This window comes from Passer montanus, unplaced genomic scaffold, assembly GCF_014805655.1.
Source record: "Passer montanus isolate IOZ18808 unplaced genomic scaffold, ASM1480565v1 scaffold82, whole genome shotgun sequence".
Classification (NCBI taxonomy): Eukaryota; Metazoa; Chordata; class Aves; order Passeriformes; family Passeridae; genus Passer; species Passer montanus.
Window position 1 is genome coordinate 2,788,748 of NW_024373479.1, and position 16,929 is coordinate 2,805,676.

The 16,929-nt window shown below is 43.0% G+C and overlaps 1 protein-coding gene across 4 annotated transcripts; it reads right to left on the reverse strand.

Moving 5' to 3' along the window:
- Positions 1-873: 873 nt before the first annotated feature.
- Positions 874-16,283, reverse strand: PCNX4 (pecanex 4). 4 transcript variants are annotated; one of them, XM_039733006.1, is made up of 12 exons: positions 16,225-16,283; positions 13,386-13,479; positions 12,340-13,066; positions 10,537-10,716; positions 9,934-10,448; positions 9,018-9,118; positions 8,747-8,869; positions 8,164-8,527; positions 5,314-5,417; positions 3,846-4,882; positions 3,181-3,367; positions 874-2,832 (listed from the first exon to the last, which is right to left on the reverse strand). In XM_039733006.1, the coding sequence occupies exons 3-12, from the start codon at positions 13,026-13,028 to the stop codon at positions 2,581-2,583; spliced, it is 3,552 nt and encodes a 1,183-aa protein (XP_039588940.1). In that variant the 5' UTR covers positions 13,029-13,066; positions 13,386-13,479; positions 16,225-16,283; the 3' UTR covers positions 874-2,580. The 4 variants fall into 4 exon arrangements, with proteins under 4 accessions (XP_039588940.1, XP_039588942.1, XP_039588941.1 ...); XM_039733008.1 differs by having other exon boundaries at positions 13,374-13,479; positions 16,225-16,267; XM_039733007.1 differs by lacking the exon at positions 16,225-16,283 and adding an exon at positions 16,113-16,134.
- Between the last annotated feature and the right edge of the window lie 646 nt (positions 16,284-16,929).

Consider the following 16,929-nt stretch of genomic DNA (forward strand, 5'->3'; position numbering starts at 1 on the left):
CACTTTCAGTCTTAATTCATGTTGATTAACAAAAACCCACAAGAAGAAGGGTGTGGTATAGAAATAAGGGTGTCTGGTCTGTGTTTGGGATGTATTCCTTGAGCAAAATGTGTGTACAGGGCTAAATCCTTTCATTTCTGACACAACATCGGACTTACCCTCTGCCCCCTTTGTCAGCTCTGCTGCCCTTACACTGCCCTGTGTGTGATCAACATCACAGTCTAAAGCAAGGAGGTGTTGGGAAGAATTAAATAAAGCTCTGCACACACCTGGTTAGAAGACAGAGCATTTCAAGGGTCACATGGGATAAGAGTGGGTCCCAAGCTCAGCCCCATTCCCGAGAGCAGGATGCCATCAGTAATCCCAACAGCTGTCTGTGAACACAGACAAGGCCAGGGTTGAGGGTGCTCCAATTCCTGAATTCCAGATAAATCAAAGAAATGCTCCAAACCAAACAGGCCAAGAACACACAAGCACACCAAGTGAACAGGGGCACTCAGCTGCACAGATCTGTGAGACAGAACACTCAGCTTTATCTCCTGTTCCTGCCAAAAGCAGGATGCAGACAGGTTTAAGCTGGGGGTTCTGTGCCTCAGGGCTGTGAATGCCCTGGGCTGTGCCAAGGGGCTCCGGTGTGGGACACACTGCCTGTGACAGCAGGGGACAGGATGTGGCAGGGCAGCACAGCCCAGCTCCACATTCCTGTGCTCCAGCAGGAACGCTGCCCATTGCTAATTGTGCTGCTCCATCTGGTGCCAATCAGGATCTCTGCTGGAACACTGGGCCCAGTTATCAGCAGCTCTCCTCAAGGCTGGGGACCAGATGGACACAACCCAGAGAAAGGAAGGGAAGAGGATCACAGCTCTCTTCAGCTTTTTCTCAACTGGTTTATTCAGTTTAAAAAAGACAAAGGATGAGGGCAGAAATTACAGCCATCTTTGAGTAAGGACTGCTGCAAAAAAAGATAATTAAATTTTCTGTGACCATATGGAAGACAAATAGTAAGAAATTTACAGTGGGGCAAGGGAGGGTTAATTAGATTTAGGAAATAGCTCCAACTTTCCAGCTGCTGCAAGAGCAGCAAAGAACTGGAGTGAACTGCTTGAGGAGTTCATGACACTCCTCACCTTGGAAGATTTAAATCAGAGTTAACATCTGCCTCCTTGGGAGAGGGAGATGAAATAGGTGCTCTCTACAAGCCCCTTCCACATCACTTCCATGGCTCTGTATTTCCAGATGCAGCTCAGGGTCCAGCATAGCACCAAGCCTGCTTTGGAAGCCCACTACACCACTTGCATAGTTTTTAAAAACCATTTCTGGCCACTATCTAAAGGAACAACCAGCAGCCAAGTACAAGGTTCTGTGGCAAATTTCATATGAGACAAAAGGTCTTAAAGGTTAGAAGTAAAAGTAATAAATGTGCTTGGACTCAGACAAGGCTGGGTGTTCCAAACCAGCTCTGCTTCAGTTATGGAGCAGGTCTGATTTAAATTGATTCTGTAGGAGTAAGAAATACAATTACGCACTCCCTGCTCAGCATTTGCCTATAGTGTAACCATGGAATTGCTGAGAAAACAAAGTTATGTGCTAAGACTGGTGGTTGTGAACAGGATAAATGAGCCACTGGAAACTGGACCTGTTTTCAAGGTTTTGTCCAGGTCTGCTCCAGCCTGTAGTGAGGTTAAAAAAATAAATACTTCTAGCTGGATTTCCACCCACCCCCCATCATGAAGCTCTCACTGCATTTGTGGAAGACTGGTTAGGGAGGTGGAGAGAGGCTGAAAGTAACAACATATATATACAGATGTATATAATATATATCATATATATGGATACTGGAAGAAGGAGATGAAATCATACTATTTGTTCTTAGAACTTCCTCTGTCCCCTAATTATATACATTTAACTTCTTTCATCAATAAAGTCACCCAGGCTATCAATGTGTCAGAGCACACACTAGTTAATATACATTCTTTTTACCAAAACAAGTAGTTTGGTAAAAATTGTCCCTTAGAATTTAGTTAAAGCATGGCTGATAATTTACTACACACAAGGAAGATCAGTGAAAGTCATATAACAAATGCTGGAACTGAACTCAGTCCAATATAAAATGGCCAGAATAAAAAAATTCATATAAATAGTCCTATGTACACTTTGGTTGCCAACTCTGGGGTTGACAACACTGTGAAAGGCTGTAACCTGACTGGCAGTGCAAGTCACCTGTCCAAAGGAAAAAAAAAAAAGTAAAAATAAATCAGAATGCACGAAAAATAGTTCACGATCAGAATTATGATAATGATAAGAATTATGTTGCTTTTCTGTAAGCTGAAGAAGAGAATTTCAGCATGTGGCTCATCAGCCACATGGGCAATGGTGTCTTGTGTGCCAGCAGCAAGAAACCAGTCCCCACCTTCCTGCCAGCTGGAGGCTCTGGCCAGCACCAACCCCTGTACCACGGACATGCACTGCCCTGGTGCCACCACCCTGAGAGTGCAGCACACAAGGGAACGTGGACATTTGACTGCAACACAGAGAGGAGAAAGACAAACCAGTAAGAGCCACAGGTGAAGAAAGGACAGCCTAGAAGAGAGGCAGCTGCAGGAGCTGCGAGGAGTAGACGGGGTAGCCCAGGGGCGGGTCGGCCGCCTGCACGGTCAGGTTGCGCAGCAGCGCCGGGTGTGCCTGGATGCTGTAGCGCTCCTCGTCATCGTTGGTGGCATAGAGCAGCTCCCAGGACAGGTTGGCCCACTGGCCTCGCACAGCTTCAGCATTGAGCTTCCCCACCTGGACTAACAGCTCCTGCAGAGTGAGGACTCGCCCCGTGTAAATTCCCTACAAGAACAAACAGATCAGGATGTCCAGGACATGGTCCGAGAAGCGATGAGAGCATTTTGGTTACAAAGCACTGAGTGAAGCTTTGGGGCTGCACTCTGTGAACACTTTAAACACAGCAAAGTATAAACAGTGCCCTCAGTTCAATGCCTCCACTGGAATATAATCAGGAAATATTGCTGCATCTGAAGAACAGTGCAGTGGGGTTTTCAACAACAGCGGTGCCAGTTCCTCTTCAGTACAAACCAACCTTGCAGAGCCTTCATGTTTTAGAACATAATTACAAAGGGGAAAAAAAGAACAGTGAAAAAGAAACCCAAACTTTGACCTAGTAATTTTTCTCCTTACCATGCTTGGGTCATGCCCCAGTGAGAACAGGTATGGCTTTTCCTGCAGAACTGCTTGCTGCCACTCCAGGTCTGACACCAGCCCAATGTACCAATCGCTTTCGTATTCCTCCAGGTAATTCACCAGCTCTTTGAAGTTCTCCACTGGACCCAGGCTGGCTTTGTCCAGCATAAGTTTAAAGGTGTATCTGAAAGGTGCAGAACATCACACAGTCAGTTGTGTGGCAAGGACAGGAGGGAGAAAGGCTCTTCAGGCCACAGAGGGTGGAGAGGCTCCAACTCTGTCAGTCACTGCTTGCCAGCTGAGTTACTGCCAGTCTGTCTGGTTGTGCTTTTAGCTCACCCACATGTAAAACACATCAGCTAAACACCTCTCATTCACCTCCAGCACTTCCCCACTGCCTGATAATGGTTAGTGCCAAATATCTAAATCCAGCACAACTGAGATCTGGGGGTCAATGAAAGCAGGTTGGTTTTCCCCAGTTAACACAGCAGACTGGAGGCAGCTGCTGTGGAGAAGAAAGAACGTCCATACCACACGCCAGGCAGTACTGATATAGGAAAAAACCTACAAATAAATTTAAACTATAGGGGTTTAACAAACTCATTAATGAAGTGACACTCCTCTACATAAATTTCTAATCTCAGGAAATGTTTTTATTTTACCTGAAAGCTTTTAATGCCAGCTGGAAGAGCTCAGGTTTGCCTGTTAGCCAGTCCAAGCCAGCAGACCAGGGAATGCCACCAGTGTAGGCCCTGAAGACGTGGCGAGGGGCAGGCACGGCGTTATCCAGGCCAAACAGACCAAAGCAACACGACAGCACCCCGTGGATGTACAGCTCTTTCAGAGCTTTATCTTTCATAAGGTCTGTGAGTAAACTGGAAGGCTTCTCTTTCAGATGAAAAAAGTCCAGTTGGCTCAAAACAAAGTGGTACCATTCCTCTGGAAACCTCTGCCTCATTTCACTGACTTTGGAAGAAGGCACTGGCGCTGTTCTCCATTCTTCAGGGATGCTCAGCAGCTCTGAGTAAGAGCAACTGAATTCTACACAAGGTAAAACTTCTGGCTGTTTCCCTTTGTCCACAGCAGGCAGCCCAAGCACCACAGCCCTGTTTAATTTATCTTCTGGAGACATTTCTTGTAGGAAATCTTGGCTCTGTGTTTCTATAGACCCTGGAATAGACAGGTGCACTTTTGGTGTCAGTCCCAACTGCCCAGGTTCTTTTCTGTCTCTTGTTCTGCTACTGGGTTCAAAATCAAAAATGTCACTATCATCAGTCCAGTCCTCCACTGTATCAATACTAAAGCTGTCCTCTTCCCTCAGAGCTCTGGATCCTTTCACTGCTCCACTATGCTGATTTTCTGGAAACGATCCTTGTTTGTTCTTGTTGGCACTGCCTGGGCTTTCCCACGTCTTGGATTTTTTATAACAATACTGGACAAGCATCCATACAAGCACTTTAACAAAATCATCTTTCAGGTGCTTTAAATTCTCATGGGAATCAATGATTCCAGATAACACATTCCTGGCATCAGAATACAGCCGCACAGGAACCACAGTACAGGGAGTCAGGATGTGTCCAAAATGGGGATTGGGAGACAGAATCCTTGTGTGCTCCTGATGTTCAAAGGCCATTTCAAAAATTTCATCCACTCTGTGAGCTTCAGCAGCATGGCAGGATGTTTCCTGCAGTTCTAGCCCCTAAAGCACAAATGAAAACAGCTTCCTGTTAGTCTTCAGCAGGACATAACTTTAAATGCCAGCAAGCTGTTTGCGTGCAACAGAATTATTCTGAACAAGATGACTGTCAGTATTTCCACAACTGAATCTACAAATCTCTCCAGAGATAACAGCAATAACAAAGCACTCACTGCAACATTAGGCACAGATCAACGTCCTAAATAAATCTTTGCCTGATGCAGATCTTATTAGCCAGCTTATTAAAGATATTCTGTCACAAGCTAAATGATAAAAAAATTCACATCTGCTACTCATGTAAATTGCAAGGCTAATTAGTATAACACTCATCTTAGAAAATTAAATGTAAATCAGTTACACTGCTGAAATGTTACACAGCAGAATGGCTGCACTATTTCCAAACATCAACATCTCAGTGCTCAGCATGCAATTACCTTAATGTTAACACCACAGTATGTGAAGCCCTTTTCCAGCACCAATATCCACATCAGCCTGTCCTGAAAGCGGCACAAGTAATGTGACCCAGGCAGAGAGAGACCTAGGCAAGGAAAAAAACAAATAAAACCTACATGTTACCTTTTCTCCATGCCAATGAAAGGAGTCAACAGCAAACACAAAATATTTCTGCAACAGCACAGCAATCAGTTAACACTGGTTATCTAGCACCTTAGAATCTTGAAAAAATTGGCTGAAATTGCAGCTTAAAAAAGTTGGAAAACCTCACACAACTGCAGGACTACATTATTCACACCAGACCAGGGTTAAATAGCTCCACCCTCAATTCCCTTTGCAGAGATGACTTTCATGATTAAAGATAATTTTTTGGCTGCATTTCCAACCACACAGCTCCCACTGGAGTGTTCTCTAGAGACTTAAAGTCCTCCTTACTGAGAATACATTAAAGAATCATTATATAGTATAGGAGTTTCCTAATGGCCCAATTTGCTGGGAGTAGGAAGTTTATTTCTAATCAGAGAAATAAAAATATAACTGGAATTTGAAAATCAGGTCCTGAACAACAGCAAATTAGTACTCAAAAAAAACCCCAGAACCAACTCAAACTTTTTTCTTTTTTTTTTAACTATGTCAGAAAAAGACCAATGCCAAATTTCCTAAGAACTGGTGGTTATACTTTATTTGAACTACAGCTGAATGTCAATCCTCATAACACAATGGTTCTATTCTTAAGCATGACATTTGCTGCCAGTTTATGACCTGCTTCTGCTGTCACTCATGTCTGGTGACCACTCACTTGCAGAACATTTCAGTTTTAAAATGTTGTAAGGTGCAATCAGTGAAACCAACCATTAAGCTGTAGTTAAAATTTAAGTAACCTTTTCTAACCCACTGAGCTAATGAAGTGCATTTTCTTGCTAACATTTTGCAAAGACTTTAATTCCTTTCTTGCTAGCAGTTAAAACTATTAAAACTCCTTTACACAGAAAAAACTATGGGTTTAAATTAGTGACACACAAGGTGGTATCACTTCCTTTTGAACTCATCTGAGAGCACCACACTTTTTCTTGCTTCAAGACATTCATTCACAGATTTTCCCATTAAAGAAGAGACTTTTTACCCCTTAAGACTAGTGGTTTAAATTATTTATTCTAAGGCACACATGGCACCACAATAATGATGGGAATGGGGGGAAAAAACCCCTATTAAAATATGCATATATATATATAATATAGATAGATATAAGAGATAGATAACACATATATATATATGACAGATAGCTATATAATGATAAATATATCTATTGTAAATACAAAACATAATGGACTAATGCAGTAGACAAACTGAAGTATCCTTCTTTAGAGAAAATGACTTCCTGGTTTTACTGAGTACCTCTCTCTAACCAGTGATGAAAGTGCAGCACATATTTCCTAGTAAAGCACCTGGATATATTCTTCAGAAAAGCATGGTTAATGTTAACTTCCACTGCCTTCAAATATTAGGCCACTTTTTCCAGCCATAAGCCATTTTCTAAGAGGGTTATGTAAATATTTGCCTCTTGTCTAAGGGCTACAATCTTTTGATTATTTAGGTTACACAAAGGCTGTTTCTCAAGAAAATGACCTTGCAATTTTAAAACAGTTACTCTGTCTCCAGCTGGGAAATAGAGTGGGCATTTCTTCACCTCTGTCTCTGTAATTCTGTGAAAACCCCAGCACAAAGCCTTTACCAGGCTGTAAACCCACAAGTGCTGCTACAATCCCACCCCAACTGCCTGCACAAGATAAGACATTAAATCTTATCAAGGGGTTTGTTCTCAGCTGTTTACTGCTACTTAGGCTACATCATGTATTTCACAAACATCCAGTCAATATTCACCACAACCAATTAACACAGCCAAATTAGCAAAGTCACCTTCTGGATGCTGAGGAATGGGATTGATGCAGACAGACAGACCTACAGAGAGCAGTCTGACACACATCCTTCTCTATGTTGTCTGGCTAAAGAACCCAATTTACTGCCTCCAGTTAGCTGGGATCAATGCATTCCATCCTTTTTATTCAGTACAGAAAGATTAGGATTGATACTATTTCACCACCATTTAGTCTCTCCCTAAAGGTAACAAAATAATTATTTTTTTATAGGATTGTAACAAGCAGACACTGTAGAATCATTAGCTGGAAAAGATCTCCCAGGTCATCAAGCCCAGCCTTTTACTGAATACCACCATGTCCACAAAACCATTTCACAAACTGCTACATCTACTTGTTTCTTGAATGCTCCCAGGCATGGTGACACCCTGGGGAGCCTGTTCCAACTTAACCATTTGTCCAGCAAAGAAATTTTCCCCAATATCCAACCTGAACTTCCCCTGCTGCAACTTGTAGCTGTTCTATTCTTTTCTATTCTTCCCCTTTGTCCTACTGTTGGTTGCACAAGAAGGATAAAAGTAACCACTTTACCCTGAGCAATCTCTGAATATCAGAGTTTCACACCGTGAAACATGGTTTTCAGTCATGGATTCTCCTCCATTGGGAGGGAGGTGATCCCAAGGGTTTTGGGGCCTTGGGAGAGATCTGATCCCAAGGGGTTTCAGGGTATTGGGAGGGATCTGATCCAAATGGTTTTGGGGCCTTGAGAGGGATCTGATCCCAAAGGTTTTAGGGCACTGTGAGGGAGCTGATCCCAAGCGTTTTGGGGCATTGGGAGGAATATGATCCCAAGCGTTTTAGGGTGTTGGGAGGGATCCGATCCCAAGGGGTTTGGGTGGAAAACCACATTTCCTGACGCATTTAGCTGCAGTATTTCAGAGCACTGCCTGCACATACCCAGGCCGCCGGCCGCCAGCGCCGACTGCAGCGCCGCGGCCAGGCCGGGCACGAGCTGCCGGTAGTACACGGTGTCGGAGCAGACGCAGGCGCTGCCGCCCGCGGGGCCCGGCCAGCTCCGCAGGGGCCGGGGGAAGCCCACCAGGAACACGGGCAGCGTGAAGAGCGGCAGCAGGGGCGAGGAGAGCAGCGCTGACACGGCCACCAGGGCCAGCAGGACGGGGAAGAAGGCGAGGTTGAGCGCGATCAGGGCGGCGCTGGATCTGCGGCGCTGCTTCTTCTCCGTCCACGAGGTCAGCAGGATGGCAATGGCGAAGTGCAGCTTGGACAGGAACTGCAGCAGCCGATCCCGCAGGAGGCCGACCTGCACAGGGGTGGGAGGCACACGGTCTGTAGCCTGTGGCACACTCAGCACAGCCACAGTAACTGTATGAAAATGAAGCATGGTTATATCTTATATTAATATATCTTAATACAGATTTTAGCTTCTACCTGCTAGGTCCTGGCCCCTGTTGTAATTCTCCAACAGAAACAGAGACTTCAGATAACAATTAGCAGCTTAATTCTACATTATGACCATTACCAGCAAGAGTTTGATTCCTGTATCAAGGCTCCTGTTCCACCAGAGGTCGGGATTAAACGCCAACATTTGTGCTGCTGACACAACCACCATGTCTAGTAAGGCATTTTCTGTATTCTGCCAGACCTAAAACAGAGATATGTTAGAAATACATTAAAAAACATAGCTATTTATCTCTGCTTTCATGACCTGGAATACTTCTTCCAGGTCACCTTGGTTCTCAAGTCATCTAGAAGAGCGTTTCTATGGCTAACATATTTAAAATTCAAATTACCATCCTAAACATCCTTGTGAATCCAATGGAAACAGACACGGAATGCAGGTTTTGTAGCGAATGGTCAAGTGACAGGAATGCTATCATAGCAAACGGAGACACTGCAATTGAAAGAAAAGAATCACTGAACTCCTTCCAAAAACATAACAAAAGTCAACAGAGGTAAGCAGTCTTATTGCAGCATGGAAATCCTAGCACAAAAATAGAAACCTTCCCTTCATCATCACAAACTCCTCTTTGTATTACACTCCCACGTTATTGAACAATTTATTTGCACTAATGGCCCAGGACAACAAACATTTACATCAATGCTTAGCTCTTACTTGCTATTAGTTCTTTTATCCTTTATTTGTTTCTCCAAGAGAATACTCAAATAAGTAAAAAAACCCCATGGAATAGCAGTCATCAATGTATTTCCCCAAACTAAGGCTTCCTTATGAAATTAAATAATTTAAATCAATTTTTATTCCCTCATAGTGGATGCATTTGTCTCTAACCTACCAGAAAGGAGGCTCTTCAATTTACCAGCAAGCCCTAAGAACTAAATATTTAGTCAGCTTGAAGACTTTCAACTAATTTTGTTTCCAAGTACATCCTTTCAAAAGTGGGTACTGGAGTTGTAACTAAAATCCTTTAAAAGGCCCTGCTTTTTCAGCTGGGCTTTTAAAAGGCTCAGTTTTTTAGGTTCACCCCTATAAAAGAAATAAATAAAATCACTTCCAAATTTAATCACTTTTAAATGTGCTGGACCAGTAACTTTGACCTCAATGCACAATTTAACAAGACATCAACAAGTATTTCCAGCCACTTGGTTTCCCTTGGTTCATTCCCAGAATCTTGCACATACAGCAATTCTAGAGTTTCAATCTCCCTACAAGCATCATCTAACAAACAACAGACAGCGGTGAATTCCTACCTAGTGTTAGTAAAATCCTCCTGACAACACCAACTTTCATTAGCCTTCTTTGCTTCTCCATGAACACAGCCACAGTCCTGACATCCTTTGGGTAAAAGGGGTTTCGGAAGACTCCAAACAAGTACACTCTCTGAATCTCTCTAAGAATCCACATCATTACAAGTAATAGGATCAGAATGTAACTTGCTATGGCCTGGGGACTGCCTTGGGAAAATGATGAGGAGCCTGCAAATTGATGCAGCAGGCCTGCTTCTGTGAGAGCAAATGTCAACACAGTCACATAGAAAATAAATTCCCTCCACCCAAATTGTATTCTAAGACCTCTGTGAGCATTTTTAGATTTGCTGGAGGCTAAATGGCTGATCATGGTGTGTTTGAAGGCAAACCCAATCTCACTTAGGTTAAGACTCAGTATGAACCCAAATCCAGTCATGAAGAGGATCACACCGAGGGGGCTGGGAATGAAATACGATGCTATTGCTGTTCCAGCAGAAATGAGAAACATTACTAACAACCTGTGAAGGAGAAAATAAAGAAGATTTGCTTGAAAAGAAAAAGGTTATAAACAATACTGATATATTTTACAATTGTATAAACATTTACTTTGTGTTACTTGACATAGGTGAACCTCCTAGTCCAAACTCCAACAGTTGTTCCATTCCCCAGAGAAAAAGTGCATCAAGCGGGGGCAGAATTCCCATTGCCCACAAGAATGGCAGAAAAAGAAACAGGATGTGCAAAATCTGGTTTGTCTGCTCTAGAATGGGTGCGTTGACAGCAAACCTGGATAAAAGAAGAAATGGATTTGACTTCTGTGAAGGGAAAAATAACTTCTGTGTGGGAAGACTTCCTACATCCTTAATTACTACAGCAAGTCCCAAAGTAAAAACCTTACACATTCAACCTATAAAAACTAATGAGTATCTTTTAAAAGGAAAAATAAGGACATATTTGTGCTTGGGACAGTAAAACATTGATTAGAACATGAGAACACAGACTAAATTCTCATTTAAAAGACTTGAAGCCTTCAGATGAATACAGTGATGCAATTATCCCAATTATTTTCGTTATTATTGTGATAATACACTGAAAAAATACTTGTGCAAAAAAGAAGGGTCCACAGGCTCCAAAGCCTCAACTGTTTAACAAAAAATTGTGAAGTATTTTTTTCAGAAACACAAAAGCAAAATTTTATGCAATTTCCAGGCCCAAGATCTAAGCTTTAACACTGGAAGAACTGGCATGTTGCCTGTACTACTACAGATAATATTGCATATTCCTAAAGAGGGTTTATTTCCACATAAAAATGGCAAAATCTTCCTGCAAAAACACAAATTAGAAATTTGCATAAATTCTAACCCACATGTAGTTTACCAGTTAAAGGTGGTAGACTGACAAGGTATTTGGTTTCTCTCTCCTTTTTAATAAGCAAGCAAGTCTCAGAGGAATTTTATCAGGAATTTTGACAATGTCTTAATCTTCTCCCCAAGAAACTGAATAGAAGAATTTGGAGTCCAAGACCGCATGTATAATTCTCATACCTCACCTGAATTGGCAATTAGGGTAAATCCTTAACAAAACATCTCCCAGTGCAAAACTAGCAAATTCAAACATGCTTTTTTTTAATGTATCTGAAGTTACCCACCCATAAAATATGTACATGTGACAAAGTGCTACAAATATCACCTGACAGGGAGAAAGAATGCAGAGAGTAAATCTAAAAGCACTTTGTTTTAGGAGCCTGAAACTACAAATATTTCAGCTAAGACACTCATCTGAAAAACAGAAATGTTACTCTCCTAGTTTGTAGACTGACACAGCTCTTTCATACTGGAGAAGCATCTAAAAATCCAAGTTCAAAATCTGTATCACAAAGCCACTTATCCATTCATTAAAACCAAATTCAGAGGTTTTTGGTTTTTTTTCTTTTGTTTTTGCCTGTTGTATAAAAGCCTCTGCTATCACTTTACAGAACTTAAATTAGAAAGTATTCCAGGATGAAATCTGGACATAAATCCAGTAATCCTGAAGCTTGCAGTGTTTAGATTTATGATTCCAGGTCAGGAACATGTGTTTTCAAAACACATCCTTTAAAAGGATATATTTGCAAATGCTCCAATACAAAAATATGAAAAATGACATGGTAGAAGATAAATTTTACCTATCTCTTACTTACAAACTGTTCTTCCTCGTTTACATGGAATGCTATAAAAATTTAAGAGCCTTTTATACATAGCACAGAACCTCAATTTTTATCATATATGCAACAGTCTTCTTCCTTTGAAATTACTACAGATGATTAGAATCTCAAAATAAATTTTCCTCTGAAGAATAATTTAACCGTTCCCATCAAAAATACACAGAATGACCATCAGTTTAAGTGGCTAAATGCATTATTACGTTTACCTGTGTGCAAGATCCACTGCAATAAAGACAAAAATGTAGAAAGGTCTCATCAGAGCAGTGATTTCATAAGTATCCAGTGCTTGGAAAGTGGCTGTTTCGGCGGCCGTGTTTATGATTAATGAATACTCTCCTATACATATGGTCACCCATCCAAACACAAAGATCACAACAGTTCCTCCAATGTTGCTATATAACAAGGTTATTCTGTTTGGCAGCAAATACCAAGTTCCCAGCCCACACAATACCCCTGCCAGAAGGGAATGGAATACAGTGTTGATTATGTACTTCTTGCCAGGAATAATAAACTTTACTGTCTCTGAACCTACACAGCTGGAAAATTCAAACTCATCTTCATCTGTCAGGGTATTCTGAATTTGCATTCTTTCTACTGTCACTGTTTTTTGCTTTGCATAGAGGTTTGTCATCTGAAGAGCAAGTGCAGTAACAAACATGAGTCCTCCCGACAGCGCTGCGGTGCAGAAGTCCTTCATCACTCCCAGCTGGTACAGGAGTGTTCCCACTCCTCCCCAAAGCCATGGTGTCAGGAAAAGGATGATCTGGTTCACATAGATGTAAGGAGGGGCACAGTAGCCTAATTTGAACCTGGGACCTCCCAGCACAGTCTGAGGGAAGCGCTTCAAGAAGAACTCCTGCTTGTAGTCATTGAGCAGGGGTACATCTGGCCCCATCCTCGTGGCTCAGGAATGCTGCCTGGGGATCATCTTTCCTGTAGGAGACCAGGAAGGAATACATGGACACATTACTGATTCTGGAACTCAGAACCCAGGGAATTCTTGTGTCTTCTTTTTATTTACCAAGCTACAGTGGAATTCTGACATGTTGCTGTTAGAATTTCCCAGAATACAACTAATAAGCAAACATCTATTTAAAAATGTGAACACACTCTTTCATCTGAAGGTTGCAAATACAAATATACAACCTGTTCTTGGGAGATGACAAAACCAACCCATCTCCCCATCAGAATACCTTCCTAAAACTGACCATCTTCCCACTCAATCTGATTCCAATCACACCTTGCCACAGACCTCCAATTCCAAATCCTGTTAAGGATCTCTGTCCAGAGTCTGTGATTCCAGGGAACAGTCACACAAGTGCAGAGACTCAGGCACACGGAGATCCCTGCAAAAAAAAAAAATTAAAAATAAAGCTTTATGGAATAAAGCTTTTTCTACATAAATATGTTAAAGCATGTAAGTGGAAGTATTACAAATTGTTTTCTACATCAGCATTGTTACTGTCCTCCCTACACAGCCCAGTTGCAGGACAGGATCTCACTGTAAAGTAAAATAAACAGTTCACTTTCTGCTTCCTAAAACATATAAAATAAAAAAACCCTAAACACAATACTTGTGAGTTGTAGCAGAATTAGCATATATTCTTCTTGGTGCCAATGGAAAAAGCTGAAAGAAAGGAAAAAAAAAAAGATACGTGTAGACATTTCCAACGACCCATCAAACAGAAATAGGTTTGAATACTCATTTGGAGAGGATCAGGCAATGTAGAAACAATGAATGTAAGATAACTGTGATATTCAATGTGTAGCACAGATATTCTGTGTGTAACATAGAATTATATGCTACTAATAATGAAAGCAAGAATCTATGAGTGACAGGCAGAAATACTCAAGCTAAGAAATAAGGTGAAAAAAGTAGCACAAAAAAAAAAGCAGTGCCAATGTCATTGTCATTAATAACTCTAAAAGAAGAGATGGTGTGCATTAGGAGATGTGCAAGGACAGAAATTCTGACTGTCTTCCACTGGACCTGTACAATCTGATGAATACCCATTGCCATCACTGGTGAGACATTAAAAATTAAACATCTGGCTGCCACAGAGTCCTCAAACTACTGTGATCCCTTTTTGCTACAATACCAAACATTTCTGAGCCCTTCTGAGAACAACTCACCCCATTTATTTAAACAGGTCTCAGTCACTTGAATGTTGGTAGATGCTGATCACTGGGGAATGAAGTTGGAAACAGTGCAAATGAGATTTTATGCATTATCATGACTGAAAATTTACCTTCTACATCCACTAAGTCAATGCACTCCAACATGGAAAGCAGGACCCCACAGGCCTTGTAACTACTCTTTATGTAGACTGTGGAATTTTTTTTTTTTTAAATAAAATATTGACAAAACAGTTTTTTTGGTCCTACTATTTTAAGCCACTGAAAGTTTCTTAAATGTAAGGAGAAGGCAGCAGCCAGTCCTACTGGAAATAATGGAAAAGACATATGTTGACAATGGAGAAGGGAATTCATCCCCGTCCGCTCAGGAATTTGAAAATGGAACAGCGACACACCCAACTAAAAACAAATTTCAAATGTAATTATAAAATATCACAATTGAATCAATCTTCTTTAGCAAAATAAGCCCTGTTTAGAGGGTCCATGGGTGTGGAGCTTAAATTGCTGGGATAGTTACATGCAGTAGATTTATAGGCATGAAAATGACAAAAGCTGAGTTTAAAAAGAAAATATAGAACCAATAGGTGCAGAATTTTCCTTGAAAAACAGTTTTTGGGCAGCTGTGTTTTTCTGCTTTGAGAAGGGCTATTTTTGTTTCAAGTTCCAGTCTGCATTTGTGTTTGTCAGTTTATATTGCTAACCAAATGTTAACAAAACATTCCTCTTACAGTTTCTGTGTAAACAATAGGCATCTTTGTGTGAGACACAAGAAGCTACGCACATAAACAATACAGTTCCACTTGGCTCTGCTCTAAAACGAGCCATAAAAAGAGGTGAATTTATTTGCTGAAGCTCACTAACTATGGAAACTCTTCCCTCTGCTGTTCTCCTGGCTTCCAACTACTCAGGTAGCACATCAGGACTTCAAAGAAGGACTCATCCACGTCTTATTCCTGTGCAAAGCCCTAGCAACAAGGCTCCATGAATTTGTGAGTGTTTACAGGACCTGGCTTCAATACACATTCCTGACATACAGGCCTGGCCCCACTTTAACAACGTGCCTGGATACCCAAACAACCCCTAGCACAACATTCTCTCATCACCAGGGGGGATCTGTGCCACTTGGATACTATCACAGCAAGGATGGAAAAAGGGCTTTAACACCATGAAGTCACTTCACAAGTTTTCCCTGCAGTAACCTCATTATGTCCTTACTGCAAAGGGAAAAAACCAAACCCTACCACAAATTCAGGCAGGAATTCACAGGAAGGCACGAATTTTTGTCTAAATGAACACCATCCTTCACGTGGGCCGATGCTGGATCAGCTGAGTTTGGTTTGCTTTTATTTTTAGCAGATTACAGAGTACGTGTACAGCTGTCTGCCACCTAAGCAGCTGAAACACAGAAAGCTTAAAAATCCTTTCCTCGGTGGTCTTACAGGTGTTTAAGGGTAGGGGTTACAAAACACCTGCTAGCCAAGCTGGAGATGATAAGGGAGGTGGGAGGTGAAGGGAGGCTGCAGCATCCCCTGTCCCACCAAATCCAGATGCACCCGTGCCCACACACCTGGTTAAAGATTCCTTAGAGGAACATCCACGGCTAAAGACCCCACTGTGCTGCAGGCCAGCTTCCAGCCAGGAGGAACAGGCTGCGAGCCCCTGCTCAGCAGTGCTGACTCCATTCCCCAGGGGACGCAGCATTTTAGGACAAGGCATCCCATCCAGTTATGGGATGAGCATCCCGGGATCACCTCTGGGAAGGGTCGCTGGCCGCCTCCTCCCGAGGCACCAGAGCGGCTCCCACCTGGGCCACCACGCTTCCCACCCACCCAGCTCCCCTCACCTCTTCTGCAGGAACAAAAACACCCAACGCCAAGCGGCTACAATAAACACCTCAGCGGTCTCCGGAGGGAAAGGGCCGGGGGGGGCAAACCCTCGGCGGGGATGGCACCTACCTGTGGCCGGGGCTCGGAGCGGGCGGCCGGGAGGAGAAGAAGGAGGAGGAGGAGGAGGAGGATGGCGGAGCGCTGGCAGTCTCTGCCCGCCCCTTTTTCCCGCCCCTCAGCGGCCGCCGCCATTTTGCCCGCCTGAGGCCGGCGGCGGGCAGCGCTGCCTGCGGGAAATGGCTCCGGCCGCCCCGGCGCTGCTCCGCCGCGGGGTCGGTGCCGCAGCTCTCCCGCTCCCTCACGGCGGGCAGGGCCCCGCAGCATCCCGGAATGGATCCGGCTGGAAAACACCTCTGGCATCATCGAGTGCAGCCCATGGGCAAGAGCATGGCGCTGAGTGCCAGGCCAGCCTCTAACACCTCCGGGAGCGGAGACTCCGCCGCTTCCCCGGCCGGCCCATTCCAGTGTCTTAACTTTCCTCCCTGGAAGAAATTCCTGCAATGTCCAATTTCCCTCCCCTGGTACATCTTCAGACTGTGTCCTCTCATCCTGATCCTTGTTCCCTGGAAGCAGATCCCGATTCCCACTTGGCTTCGCCCTCATGTCAGGGAGGTAAAAGAGAGGGAGAAGGTCCCCAGAATTCTGACATCAAAACAGAATTCCCTCAAAAGTTCCCTAAATCTTGACTAATTGAAGACACAAACACTGTTTTTAGCCTCAGAACCAAATTAATTCTGTTTTCTTCTAGGTTAAGTCAAATTGAGCGTTCAGTGG